The 15,090-nt window shown below is 50.6% G+C and overlaps 1 protein-coding gene, 1 pseudogene and 1 gene segment (V, D, J or C); all 3 read left to right on the forward strand.

The window, feature by feature from the left end:
- The window catches only part of LOC119869150 (immunoglobulin lambda-1 light chain-like), a 1,083,218-nt gene that overhangs the window by 259,417 nt on the left and 808,711 nt on the right, over nt 1-15,090 (forward strand). The window lies entirely within an intron of this gene.
- LOC119866110 lies at nt 3,019-12,617 on the forward strand. The segment is given in 3 exon segments: nt 3,019-3,176; nt 3,269-3,571; nt 12,565-12,617. Coding segments are annotated over 3 exon segments (414 nt in total).
- On the forward strand, nt 13,521-14,064 carry LOC119866225 (annotated as a pseudogene).

Here is a 15,090-nt window from a genome sequence, read left to right on the forward strand (position 1 = left end):
ACCAGGAGGGGGCGCTGAGGGACTGCCCTGTGGTCCCTACAGGGCTGCTCAGTGAGGACGCTTCATTCAGGGTGCCTGGGCCTGAGAACTGGTTTATGAGCTCCCTGATGGGGACTCAGCATCTGTGGCCCCTCTGGCCTGGCAGTCTCCCCTGGGGACCTGTGTGTAGTCTCAGCAGGTGCTTCCCCCCAGGGCTCTCCCCAGGGCTGAAGCCACCTCCATCCTCCTCAGTGTGTTGTGAGCAGAGCTCCAGGAGGGGTTGGGCAGTGTGTGTTGTGAGCAGGGCCCAGGGAGGGGCTGGGCAGTCAGTGGGTGGCGCCCATGTGCATGGACAGTCCCTCCTGTGGCAGAGGGTGGAGGAGAAGAGGAGGCCTGGGGCAGCCCAGCCCATGAAGGGGACCAGGGACTGTGTCACCCTGGCCTGGGATCTTTAATATTCATTCTACTCTGTAGTGCACAGGTCAGGACTGACCTCAGGGACACAGAGCCACTGTCAGCCTACTTCAGTTGGTCTAGCTTAGAGGTTTGAGGAAATTCAGTCTGGTCCCTGCTCCATCACCCATGAATGTGTCTGCAGGTTCCCCGTCCCAGCCTGTGCTGACCCAGCGCCCTCCCTCTCTGCATCCTGGGAAATAACAACCAGACTCACCTGCACTCTGAGCAGCGGCTGCAGCGGTGGCCATACAGTGGTTCCAGCAGCAAGGAAGCCTCCTGAGTACCTGCTGACGTTCTACTGAGACTCACCAGGGCTCTAGGGTCCCCAGCCACTTCTCTGGTTTCAAGGACACCACGGCCAATGCAGGGCACTCAGATGGCTGTGAAGTTCATACAACAGGGTCCTCATGGGGACTCATGGGCACCCCTTCAGGTTTTCCTGCCTGCATGATCAGACACATGATATAATCATAAGGTTAAAAAAAGAGATAAATGATTCTATAAAATGTTTTTAAATGTCTATTTAAATGAAAGCCAAAGTCATTTTTTTAAACGTTTTATTTATTTATTCATTAGACACATAGAGAGAGGGGCAGAGACAGACTCAGAGGGTGAAGCAGGGTCCTCGCAGGAAGCCTGATGCAGGTCTTGATCCCAGTACCCTGGAATAATGACCTGAGCCAAGGGCAGATACTCAAGCACTGAGCCACCAGGTGTCACTGCACGGAGGTTTTAAATGCAACTTCCATCGTTATTCTCCAAGCAGTACGCACAGATCTGTGAACAATATACTCGTAATTCCACCTGTGTCTTCACAGTGACGTCATCATTGAGTCTTAGTCAATGCGTATTGAGAAGATTTTCTTAAAAAGAACATTCAGGACTGTGGGTTGCCGGGGTCGGTAAAGGATCTCAAGATGGCTGGGCGAAAACTTGCTCTAAAAACCATTGACTGGGTAGCTTTTGTGGAGATCATACCCCGAAACCAGAAGGCCATTGCCAACTCCCTGAAATCCTGGAATGAGATACTTACCCCCAGGTTGGCTACTCTTCCTGAGAAACCACCTGCTACCGACTGGGCTTACTACAAGGCCAATGTGGCAAAGGCTGGCTTGGTAGGAGACTTTGAGAAGTTTAATGCCCTGAAGGTTCCTGTGCCAGAGGATAAATACACTGTCCAGGTGGATGCTGAGGAAAAAGATGTGAAAAGCTGTGCTGAGTTTTTGTCCCTCTCAAAGGCCAGGATTGAAGAATATGAAAAAGAGCTGGAGACAATGAAGAACATAATTCCATTTGATCAGATGACCATTGAGGACCTGAATGAAGTCTTCCCAGAAACCAAATTAGACAAGAAGAAGTATCCCTATTGACCTCACAAGCCAGTTGAAAATTTATAAACTTGAGTTGAGGAGAAAGACCTGGCTCTCATATTATAAACGTTGGACATTAAAAATAATGATATGGAAAAAAAATTCATCCAATTTATGTGCACAGTTGGTCTAGGGGGTGACCAATATGCAATCTCTTCCTCTGGATTCTTGGCAGAAATTCTCCAGCTGTCACATCTTCCCGCTAAAACACCCTGGCACATCTGCCCCTTGTGCTCTGAGGTCAGTGGCACACACACAACCTCACATGGCAGGGCTCCTGTGGACCTGTGTCCATGTGCAGGGAAGACAGACCCTAGGAGGGAGTCCCTGCCCACAGGGTGGGGAGAACTAATATTTAAAACAGGTGAAAACAGTGAAAGATGACAACGATGTTCAGTGTGTAACCTTTCCAGGAAAGCACACGAGGGCTTCCACCCACTACCTGGAAAATCTAGCTCCCTGGGTCTTCAGTATTTCTGGAAACTCAGAGAAGGAGAGGGCTGCAACTAGAGTCATAATATAGGAGGAAGGTCTCAGCATCCTGCGCAGAAGAGGCCACTTGTACACGGGGACCCTTCACTCCTCTGGATGTGACAGTGATGTCAGACAAATTGGTGTAGTGACACCATCTCAGTCCTGAGTGGCCCATGAAAAGCCAAGGGGTCCATGGTAGACACACACACACACAGAGATACAGAGACATAGGCAGAGGGAGAAGCAGGCTCCCTGCACAGAGCCTGATGGTGGGCTTGATCCCAGGACTCCAGGATCAAGCACTGAGCCAAAGACAGACGCTTAACCACTGAATGACCCAGGAGTCTCTCACACCGAGATATTAGAGTGTAGCCTAAAATCTATGCCACAGTCATGGGAGACCACATGCGGGGAGACTTGTCCAGATCATAGGAGGAGAGTGGACAGAGCTCTGGATACAGGACCTGAGTCCTATGGCCAACTGATCCTCATGTCATGCAGGGTGAGGTGGTGTCAGGATTCTAGAAGGCAGATGAGACTTATTTCTTAGGGTTCAGACTTGATCAGAGCTGGGAACACCACCTAGCACTGACTGTGGCCTCTTCTCAGGGCACACAGGTGGGACCTCCCGAACCACACACCAGCCCCAAGCAGCCCCTCCTCTGCCAACCCCCTGACATCCTCAGGCAGAGGGACCTGACCCAGGACCAGGGAAGGGTCAGAGAGCTGGGGTCTCATTTGCATGGGAGGGCCCCTCCCTCTCTCAGAGGATGAAGAGTTGAAGGTAGAGATGAAGGGAGGCTCTGCTCAGCTGTGGGCCACTGAAGACAGAATCAGTGATGACCTCCACCATGGGCTGGTCCCCTCTCCTCCTCACCCTCCTCGCTCACTGCACAGGTGACTGGATGTGGGACAAGGGGAAGGGCCCTGGGAGGACATGTGGGTTCCAGACTCCAGCATCACCCTGTCTATTTCTCTCTTTCTTGCAGGTTCCTGGGCCCAGTCTGTGCTGACTCAGCCGGCCTCAGTGTCTGGGTCCCTGGGCCAGAGGGTCACCATCTCCTGCACTGGAAGCAGCTCCAACATCGGTAGATATAGTGTTGGCTGGTTCCAGCAGCTCCCGGGAAAAGGCCCCAGAACCGTCATCTATAGTAGTAGTAACCGACCCTCAGGGGTCCCTGATCGATTCTCTGGCTCCAAGTCAGGCAGCACAGCCACCCTGACCATCTCTGGGCTCCAGGCTGAGGACGAGGCTGATTATTACTGCTCAACATACGACAGCAGTCTCAGTAGTAGCACAGTGCTCCAGGCCTGTGGGGAAGTGAGACAAAAACCCACTTACCCATCTGCAAAGTGAGTGAGCATCCCAGCAGCTGCCTGCTTAGGCTCCTCCTGGGTTTCTGCTGATTCTTCAGTTGATGCCCTGAGCCCAGATGCATCTTGGGGACCTCCTGGGAATGACACTTGCTTCATCATCTCTGACCTCAGAGTCACTCAGAGTAGCCCATTGTGCACAGAGGGTGTCAAAGGAAAGAGACAGTTGTGTCCTCGTGATCAGGGACAGTTTCTTTTAGGCTAGTGTACATTCACTTGTCATCGTCTGATTTCTCAGTAAAAGAAATACTCTTAGGTCGTGAAGCTATCATGGTCCTTCAGCCCCATCCATGCTCTGCTGATGCACATGTCAGCTTTTTTTGCATCTGGGAACATTGTTGCCTTAGCTTCAACCAGAGGACGAGTTCTTATTATTTGATGATTGCATGCAACACATAAATTAATGGCACACTCAGAAATATAAAAGGAAAAAAAAAAGACTTTCTAGAAAATCCCCACATGAATGTTTATGGAAAATTTATTCATAATCAATACAATTCAAAGGAATAAAAAATCTTCACACTTTTTTTTTTAATTTTTTTATTTATTTATGATAGTCACAGAGAGAGAGAGAGGCAGAGACACAGGCAGAGGGAGAAGCAGGCTCCATGCACCGGGAGCCCGACGTGGGATTCGATCCCGGGTCTCCAGGATCGCGCCCTGGGCCAAAGGCAGGCGCTAAACCACTGCGCCACCCAGGGATCCCCACACTTTTTTTAATACCAGCTTTTATTAAATGACCAGACTTGGGGGATTCCTGGGTGGCTCAGCGGTTTGGCTGATCTGCACAATCACCCGACATGTGGTCTCCCATGACTGTGGCATAGATTTTAGGCTACACTCTCATTTCTCGGTGTGAGGGACTCCTGGGTTAAGCGTCTGTCTTTGGCCCAGGGCACGATCCTGGAGTCCTGGGATCGAGTCCCACATTGGGCTCCCGGCATGGAGACTGCTTCTCCCTCTGTCTGTGTCTCTGCTTCTCTCTCTCTCTCTCTCTCTCTCTCTGTGTGTGTGTCTATCATAACTAAATAAATAAATCTTTAAAAAAAATAAAATGACCAGACTTGAAATAACGAAGATTTACTCCAACCTGATGTATAGTCGTAGAGGGTGATATTAGTCAACATTTAAAGAAATAAGTTCTTAAATTCAAAAACATGCATGAATATTAACTGCACATTTCTTCAGGATGAATAACATATAAAAGGCTAAATTCCACATCATGGGAATTTCATTGTATTTTGGAAGAGGCGGGAATCTAGAGTTGGTAAGGAGGCCAGGGATTGACAGCAGGTTGAAGAAGGAGGAGGGTGAGTGTGGGAGGCAACTGTATTTGTGGTGATGTCACTCTCCTACAGGGCACTGGGATGGTGGCTGCACCACAGTGCTGTGTTGTCACAGCTCAGTAAACTGGACCCCAGAGCCACAGCTCCTTCATGCAGGCAGAGAATGTCTTCTAGGAGTCTGGGGTCCATGACGGAGCTCACAGGGGAATATCATCCCATCCCCTTCTCCAAGGACGTGTGACCCCTTGTCCCCAAAGGGGGAGGACAGAAAGGTGGGGACCAGAGGGAGTGTGAACAGGAAGTTTGAAAAGGGAGCAAAGAAACTGCACCTGAGCCCCTTAGGATGACAGAGTGTGTCCCCTGGGCTGAGGGCTCAGTCCTTGTCATGTGTTGGGGCCAGGCCTGGAATTGAACCGTGACGTCCACAGTCACAGATGATGGGAGACATCATTGTCCCTTCAGGAACAGGTCCTGTGTTGTGAGGGTCTCGACCTCTCCAAAGCCAGTGTGGAGATCGGACCTGTCCTTATGGTTCTGGAGACGATTGCCCTAGGTCCTTCAGCTACAACACAGGATAGTTTGAAAACTAAAGGTTATTTATAAACCTGTAAATTATAGCACTCACCTGGGGCCACCGACAGTGGTCAACATAGAGACAGGGAGAGCCTATGGCCTCCCCACCAGGAGTGTGGACAGAGGCTCAGCTGATAGAGAAGGATCTGGGGTGGGAGTCAGAGACAGAGAGAGACCAGGCCTCGAGGACCCACCTTGGAGTCCATGGGGGCAGCATCCCTGATGTCTTTGTCCATGTGCTCCCTGCCCTGGGGATGGTCCTGACCCTGAGCCTCACTCTGATCCTGGAGAAGCAGTGGAGCAGTGGGGACAGTTGGAGACAGTCCCCAGGGAGGAGCCAAGGCAGGGGATTCTGAGCCATTTGGGGTCATGAGGTGCAGCCTCAGGAAGGCTGGGTGTGACCTGGGTGTGGCCTGTCCTCCATGCACAAGGGGTGGACCCACAGCACTGGAAGCAGAGGGCTCTGCTCTGGAATCTTCTTCCCTCATCTCAGCCAGTGTGGACCAGGACTGGGGCAGCAGTAGCCTGGGAGACTGTCCCTGGGGTCCATGGGGTGCTTGCAGCTGGGAAGGTAGCCCCTGCCTGAGTCTGGGCCCAGGTCACACCTGCTGTCAGCCCCAGAAACCCCGAGCTCAGAGAGGTCCTCCCAGGCCCTTCCCATTACAGGCACCAGGAGAGGAACTGGGAGTGGGTAGCAGTGACCAAGATGATATTCTCCTCCCTCTGGGGGCTGAAAGGTTGAGAAACAGCCCCAAGCTCTGCCTCCCTGTGGCTGGGATCCTGGGGATGTGCAGGTCAAGGCGGAGGTTGTGGTTCTCCACCCCACTTGTCCATGACGCCCATATCCCGGACACTGCAGCCTGACCTTGGACATTCATCTCATGCTCCTCCATGACTCTTCGTCCCGCTGGGTTGTAAAAGTCTGCAAAGCCCCCAACACATGATCACTGGCCTCAGCCCTCCTGGAACATTTTTATGGGGGAGATGAGGAGGGTCACGTGTCATGTCATTGACACCCAGCTCACTCCTGGGGGCCTGGAGCAGAGGGGAGGACTAACAACCCCACACACTGCAGGGACACTGTAGGGAGGGCCCCCCGGAGCCAGCCTGGACTGAAGGACGCTGCCTCCTGGACTCCTGTCCCCTGTCCTGCACCCAGGGAAGGGGTCCAGGGTATCAACCCAGTCTCCTGTCCCGTTGACGGACATAACACCCCAGGGCCTGCTCACCAGAGCTGCACATCTGCCTCAGGCTGTGGGCACTGATCCTGATGCTCAAGGTCAGGGCCTCCCATTTCTAAGCTGGAATTCAGTGTTTTTGCTACTTCCACAGATCTTCTACTCCTTCATGCACAGAGAAGCCTCTCCCTACCTGAGGCTCCCCTGCAGCGACAGCAGCACCCTCTAATAGCCTCTAATAGGCTCCTAATAGCAGAGACCCCAGTTCACACAGTCGTCTTCCCCCTTCTCTTCCCACCTTCTCCTGGGACCACAGCCACCAGCACCCCCTCCTGCTGTGCTCCTGCTTCAGGTGCTCTGCCTTGACAACTTGGTATCTCCAGTCCTGCCCTGTTCTGTCCCCCCTCCTATCCCCCGGGGCCACAGGTTCACCAGGTGGTGATGCTTCTGTTAAATCGCTGCTTCCCATCTTGGTTTGAAGAACTTTATGCATTGTTTTAATATTTTAATATTTTCTTTGATGACTCTTTGTTTTTTTTTTAATTTTTATTTATTTATGATAGTCACAGAGAGAGAGAGAGGCGCAGAGACACAGGCAGAGGGAGAAGCAGGCTCCATGCACCGGGAGCCCGATGTGGGATTCGATTCCGGGTCTCCATGTTCGCGCCCTGGGCCAAAGGCAGGCGCCAAACCGCCGCGCCACCCAGAGATCCCTCTTTGATGACTCTTTGCGCAGAACACTGCCACTCCTCTCCTGAGATGAATATGAAAGGCCCTCCTCTGAGGAGCTCACTAAATGTTCTAGGAGTTAGGATAGGCTCAGTATTTTGCATGATTTAGGTTTTATAGACATTCCCCCTCTCACAGGAGTGCTTATTTTGTGAGATCCCTCCATGTGGGAAGATCTCAAATCACAGACCCTGTATCCATGTTCTTTACAGCAGACCATACAGGGTGCTCCACCCAGTCCTTCAGGTCACTGGTGAGTGCTGGGGTCACAGTTCTGGATGTTACCTTCAGAACACTGAGGACCATGAAAGGGACATGTAATCAGCAGGGGGCACTGTGCATTCCCTGGGCCCTGCAGGGGGACTCTCTGACCTGGAGGAGCCCCCCACCCTGGCCTCAGAGCTGGGCAGAGATGAGCTGCCCCCTGTGCCCCTGGTGAGACCCAGCAGCCTGGTTCCCTCAGGGCCTGGCAGAGGATCTGTGCAGGGTCCTGAGGGGTTCCCACAGATGCTCCCTCCACCCTTCCTATGTCCACTCTAAGCAGTCCCTGCCTTCAGCATCCTCTGTCCCCTGTTTTTCTGAATCACTGACCAGATGGAGTCTGAGAAAGTCTGAAAGGGGTGACAATTTGCATAAAGAGCACTGTCATTTGCCTGGAGACTGTAGGGATAATTAGACAAGCCTAACAGAGCGCAGCTCCATTCTTGGGACACGGGATTTGTCAACATGGCCTGGACTCCTCTCCTCCTCCGGTTCTAGTCTTTCTGCCCAGGTAGGGACATCATCTGTCTTCTGGGAGAGTTTTCCTGATATTATCATCCCCTGGAACTCCCACCAAAAATGCCCCACCTCCTGGGAGTTTCTGTATCTACAGTTTCCCTGTCCCAGCCAGGGCTGGCCCAGCTGCCCTCCCTCTCTGCATCTCCAGGAACAACAGCCAGACTCACATGAACCATGAGCAGTGGCTTCATTGTTGGTGGCTGCTACATATACTGGTTCCAACAGAAGCCAGGGAGCATGCCCCCCAGTATCTCCTGAGGTTCTACTCAGACTCAGATAAGCACCAGGTCTCAACATCCCCAGCCCGGCTCTGGATCTGAAGACACTCAGCCGAAGCAGGGCCTCTGCTCATCTCTGGGCTGCAGCATGAGGACAAGGCTGACTCTTACTGTACAATCTGGCACAGTGGTCCTGGTCACAGGGACACACACTGAGGAGGACGTGGAGCAACACATCAGCCTGCCTATGGCTTTGGAATCTGTCTGCCTCCCAATATAAGAGAACTTTAATACACACTAATTTTACTGGAAGTAGATTCTGGATCACAATATCTTTCCTCCTAGTTTTCTATTTACACCTTTCTGAAGACACAGAAGAAATAAAAACTGAGAAGAAATAGATACAGAAATATTGTTAGTGATCCAAATTGAAAAATTAACCTTGGTGTCCAATGAAAGAAGAATGGCTAAAGAAGATGTGGTTTATGTATACAATGGAATATTCCTCAGCCATTAGAAACGACAAATACCCACCATTTGCTTTGATGTGGATGGAACTGGAGGGTATTATGCTGAGTGAACTAAGTCAATCAGGAAAGGACAAATGTTATATGGTCTCATTCATTTGGTGAATATAAAAAATAGTGAAAGGGAATAAAGGGGAAAGGAGAGAAAATGAATGGGAAATATCAGAGAGGGAGAGAGAACATGAGAGACTCCTAACTCTGGGAAACGAAAAAGGGGTGGTGGAAAGGGACGTGGGCGGGAGGTGGAGATGACTGGGTGACGGGCACTGAGGGGGGCACTTGATGGGATAAGCACTGGGTGTTATGGTATATGTTAGCAAATCGATCTCCAATTAAAAAATATACAAATAAAAGAAAAACTAGATCCTGTTGTCATGGTGGTCCTTTTCTCTTCCAATAGAACATCTGCTTTTATAAATTTAATGTTCAGAACAAAGAGACCATCCCAGCAGTTTGAAAGTCCTACTCAGGGTGGACTCTGTAGTTCCAGCTGTCAGAGCAGAAACCTCCTCTTCTCTCCCAGGCCTCTGCTCTCAGGACAGGCCAAGGCTAACTGCATCCCAGGTATGAGGCACAAAGCTGTGGGGATGCTGGGTGAGAACCAGGCTCAAGAGGAATTCCTGGCCCATAGTGGTGGACTTGACCATCAGTTGTGATATCAGGGTTGTGGTTAGGAATGGGGGATTTGGGGTCCTGAAATTTTGTAAAAATCCTGAACCGGCTCCAGGAACACTGGGTGAAGTAGTCCTATGGATGTGACTTCCTACAGGTGACACCACTCAGGACCATGAGCATCCTCGGAGGACCTGTTCCTGATCCCCCAGTGCCTACTTGTGGCCTCCTCTCCTCCTGTACAAGTGGAGCCTTGCAACAGTCTTGGGTGGAGGAGGATGGCTTGGATGTCTAGGGGGAGGAATCTGAGTATTTGCTGCAAATCCCTTTGCCTGTGAAGCTGTTGTGAAGCCTCAAATGTAGAATTCACCTTTTGTGGAGGGAAGAGCAGCAAAATGGGAGTTAATATAGGAGGAGCTCTCTGGGAGACGCACTGAGTTGTGAGCTAGCACAGCCTTGACTGAGCTTCCAGGCTACAGCCTGACTTTCCTCCATGGACTTTGTCAGCTTGTCCTCCTTGACAAGATGCTCACAGGGTCTCAGATAAGGAGGGAGTGAGACAAATCTCTGGACCCAAGGACCTTGTCTCTGAAGCCCCATTCAGGAAGAAACTTATCTGGAGAGACTGAGCAGGGTGGTCTCTGCTGCACGATGATCTATGCTTCCACAGAAAACAGAAACATTCCAGTAATGCGCATAGACTGAGAGAAAAATGGAACATTCCAGGAGACACAGAAATACAACATAAAAGAGCCCAAGGCACCTTGCCACTCAATGTGAAGATGAGCAGGAAGAAACGCTGTTATCCAGCTGAACGTGCAGACTCCAAACATTCTTCCACACTCAGTTCTATCATCTCATTCCATGGAGTGTGACCTTGTGTCACTACTGTTATGTCCACAGGGGATACACTGACCATAACGCTGGTCACAGGCACAGTCTCCTTTCTCTGAACCATCTCCACGGGAACTTGGACCAGATCTTGCAGGCTCTCCCCGACAACACCCCCTCTCTTCTCTTCTCCCATCTGTTCCTGTCTTTGGCTTTGGTCTCTCCCTCTGGCTCTTCAGGTCTGAGCTATGCCTCCACATCAGGATTTCAGAGAAAACCAGAAATGATCTCCCTGTAGTTTCTAGTCTCAAGGGTCCAACTCTTGGAGGAAAAAGGAAAATGGATTTGCATGGAATCCCTCACATTATCCTTCCTGCTCTAAGATCTAGGCTCCATTTTTTGGTTACCGAGCACTCCTCGTCAGTCTTAATATTTTTAGAGGTTTCTTTATTTTTATATATAGAGAGAGCATGCACTGGGGAGCTGCGGGTGGGCAGAGGAGGAGGGAAGGAGGCTCAAGCAGACTCTGGGCTCAGTGCAGAGCTCTGTGCAGGGCTCGGGCTCACTATCCTGGGATTAGGACATCAGCAAAAACAAGAGTTGATGCTCAAAAACCTGCACCTCCTAGATGCACCCCCTACTCCACTATATTTAATATAAACAAAATTATTGCATTTCCAAAGAAGCATGTGTTTATCTACTTTTAGGGATTTGCACATGGGATGTAATGATTTTTACCTACTTCAGAATTATCCGATGCCCTCAGTTATGAGGAATCCTGGAGGAATCCATAGACAAAGGTTTGCCTGCATATTTAAGATGTCATTATTTTTCTTATGCTCCAGATTTTCATTCTGAAGAATGCTGTAGACCGTAGATCCACCACAGAAACATTTTCTACCATATAAACATTTCCAAGCTGTAGCGTTTTTTCACACACACAGACACAAAACTCTCAGCAGTATGTTTCGCACTCCTGGTAGACACCAGGGGAACTCAGGGGACTTTGGGTGAGGCTGGGTTGTGAGGTAAGAAGGAGGAGGCTGGGTCTCACCCCTGCCCTGTGCTCCACAACACCTGGAAACCCTAGAGATGTAGGTGTAGTGTCTGCGGAGATAAGGAATGGACAGATTTCTTGTCACTCAACAGGTACTAGACTCCTGATTCCGTGGATTGTTAACATGTTTGATCTCACACCATTGCTCTTGGTTAACAATCCTTTCAGGGCAGCACATATGGCTCAGTGGTTTATAGCCACCTTCAGCCCAGGTTGGGACCCTGGGGTCCTGGGATCAAGTCCCAGGTCAGGTTCCCTGCATGGAGCCTGCTTCTCCCTCTGCCTGCCTCTCTCTCTGTCTCTCTGTCTCTCATGAATAAATAAATAAAATCTTTTTTTTTTTTATAAATAAAATCTTTTTAGAAATAATCTTTTCAAATAAAAAACCTTTGAGATGCTTACCTCTAAATGTAAGTTCAAGACCTTGGTTATTTAGAAGAGCATTTCCATGGAGAACCATCCCTCAGCATGTTTCGAAGTCATTAGAGGGATAGGGGTCACATAGCCTCATTCTTCATCTTGTGTTCTCTCTCTCTCTCTCTCTCTTTCTCTCTCTCTCTCTCTCACACACACACACACACACGCAGGGTTCTTTCCTCTGCCTGAATGAATAGCATCCTGGATGCTGCAGTTTCAAGGCTTCTCAATCCCTCCAGAGCCAACCTGTACTTAGGCAGCCATCTCAGAGTGAGTCTCAATCTATGGGAGACAGAAGCTTCTTCAACAGGAAACACTAGTGACATCTAGTGTGACTGGGGTCCTGTCACCAGGGCAGCCTGGTTGTGCACAGAGCCTGTTCCTCTGGGGTGAGGCTTATACTAAGGATAACCAGGGGGAGTCTCTGTCCCCATGAGCAGCTCAGTTTCTGAGCATCTCTTGGTACCAGTCAGTGTCTGATCCTGATCATTCCATTGATTCTGGGACCTTAGCCTCAGGGCTGCTTCCACGGAGCTCCAGGCCCCTGTGGACATGGGCCACCCCTCCCTGTGCTGTCTGCCTGGGCTGTCACTCCCTCAGTCACCCAACTGCCACCTCCAACCAGGCTACAGTCTGATGGAAAGTCTTGTGACCCATCCCAGGGCCACAGGGCCTGTGAACTCAGGGGTACTGTGGTACCCAGGTGCTGGGTTCCCCCAGCACCAACTCTCCTCCAATCACATGTGGGATGTTTGACAGAATCTCCTGAGTCCATGGGGCCTTGGGCAGGAGAAATCCATGCCTATAGTCATGGGAAGTTCACGATTAATGTTCTATCCTGTACATGCTGGACACAAGTTGCAGAAAATCAAGCTGTACTCAACCCAGAGAGTGGTCTGTCTCCAAATAACTTTATCCAAGAAGCTGTGTCTGTTTGGTAATTTTGTCCCCATGTCCTCAGTGCTGTGTGGAACTCAGGGGAAGATAACTTTGGAAATCAGAGAAGCCTCATGAGAGGAAAGTCCCAGCATCCTGCATAGCAGGGGCTGTGTGCCCATGCAGATGTGTCACTGCTCTGGACTGGATCCTGAACTCTAAGAGGAATTTGTATAAGAGATACCACCTTAGCCCTGATCAGGAGCGGTCAAGGGAGCTATGGACAAACGCTCTCTGAAGATTCCCAGTGGAGCAAATAGTGAGCCCTGAAGTAATGTGAGCTGGCATACGGGGACTGGCCTGGCCCTAATGCAGGGAACAGTGGGCAAAGAGTTGGGTAATCAGGAGATATGGGCCCTGGTCACATTGTCACACAGTGGTGCCTCTGGGTCTGGATACCAGGGGGCATTCTGGTTCCATTTCTGAAGAGTCAGAGTGTTCAGAGTTGGGACCTGCCACCTGGCACTGCTTGTGCCCTCTGCTCAGAGATCACAGCTGGGACCTCCCCACCCCCTGGCCTTACACAGCCCCTCCCTTGCCCATGCCCCTGTCATCTCAGGCAGAGGGACCTGACCCAAGGCCAGGTGGATGTCAAAAGCCAGGGTCTCATTTGCATGGATGGGCCCTCCCTCCCAGAGAGGATGAAGAGGGAAAGAGAGAGATGAGAGGAGGCTCTGCTCAGCTGTGGGACCACTGAAGGCAGGATCAGGGATGACCTCCACCATGGCCTGGTCCCCTCTCCTCCTACCGCTCCTCGCCCACTGCACAGGTGACTGGATGTGGGGTTGGGGGAAGGGCCCTGGGAGGACATGTGAGGTACTGCTCCTCCTCTTGTTTCCAGACTCCTGCATCACCCTCTCTATGTCTCTCCCTGTTGCAGCGTCCTGGGCCCAGGCTGTGCTGACTCAGCCACCCTCAGTGTCTGCGGCCCTGAGACAGAGGATCACCATCTCCTGCACTGGAAGCAGCACCAACATCGGCAGTGGTTATGATGTACAATGGTACCAGCAGCTCCCAGGAAAGTCCCCTAAAACTATCATTTATGGTAATAGCAATTGACCCTCGGGGGTCCCAAATCGATTCTCTGGCTCCAAGTCTGGCAATTCAGCCACCCTGACCATCACCGGGCTCCAGGCTGAGGACGAAGCTGATTATTACTGCCAGTCCGCTGATGACAACATCGATGGTCACTAAGTGTTCTGGGCCTGGGAGGAAGTGAGACACAAACCTGTTTTCTCCCCAGTAATGAGTTTTGCTTTGCAGCACCCACTGTTTGGCCAAGTCAGCTTCCCCCTTTTTTTGGTGTAAACTGCAGTCTGTGGTCAACCTGGTGGAACTTTTGTTCCAAAATGATCCTGATTCTCTTCAATTCAGCCCCTGCACCCTGTCCTTGGCTCGATCACATTCTATGGTTTTCTCATATTGAGGGGAGATTCCTTGTTGTCAGGAGCATGATGGCCTGTTCACAGTCTATCGATGAAGAAAGAATGACAAGAAAAGTATAGATTAAATTAAATGTCCTTACAGCCTGCATCCCACTGTTAGAGACCTGACATATGCAGAGAGTGAGTTGCTCAAGGAACTCATGGCTGCCTTAGTGCCTTAATGTTTATCTTTATTAAAGATTGAGAGTAACCTTACCTTACCAGCAGCTAGATCATGAAGGTCCTGAAAGCCTTGCTTCCAAATTCCTTGGAGTTTTGCACTATCCCCAACCTCCACTTATTAAAAAGAATATCATCAGTCCCTCCTCACAATCACAGTGCAGCTTTCTGCCCACAGCGCCTGTTCCCGCTATAATAAAATCATTTGTTACCAACATTATATATCTCGAGAATTCATTCTTGACCATTGGGATCGGCAATCCTGTATCACTGTGACAAGTCAGAACAGAACAGGAGACAGAGTCCACCTGCGTCTGACTGAGGATGGATCACTGTCCTTACAGTGTGCATTCACACCACCTACTGAACACCTAGTATGTGCCTCATGTGAGCCTAGAGATGTGGGACACAAGTGGACATGGAAGAGTCCCCATGATCAAGGAGCTGACAGTGTCTGGGGGGAAGAGAGAGGACACAGAATAAATGTATAATAAGGAAAGCTTGTCCCTGGATACTGAGGAAGGGTGAGCTTGGTGGGGTGGAGTTGGAGCATTGGAGAAGTTCCCAGGGAACCGCACAATGTGATGTCCCACTATGACACCCCAGTCCCGCACACATAGTGATGGAGCAGGGCATGAGCATGTTGGGGGGTCGTGGCAGGGGTGTGGAATCTGTCCCAGTCAGACTAG

Source organism: Canis lupus, chromosome 26 (assembly GCF_011100685.1).
Source record: "Canis lupus familiaris isolate Mischka breed German Shepherd chromosome 26, alternate assembly UU_Cfam_GSD_1.0, whole genome shotgun sequence".
Lineage (NCBI taxonomy): Eukaryota > Metazoa > Chordata > Mammalia > Carnivora > Canidae > Canis > Canis lupus.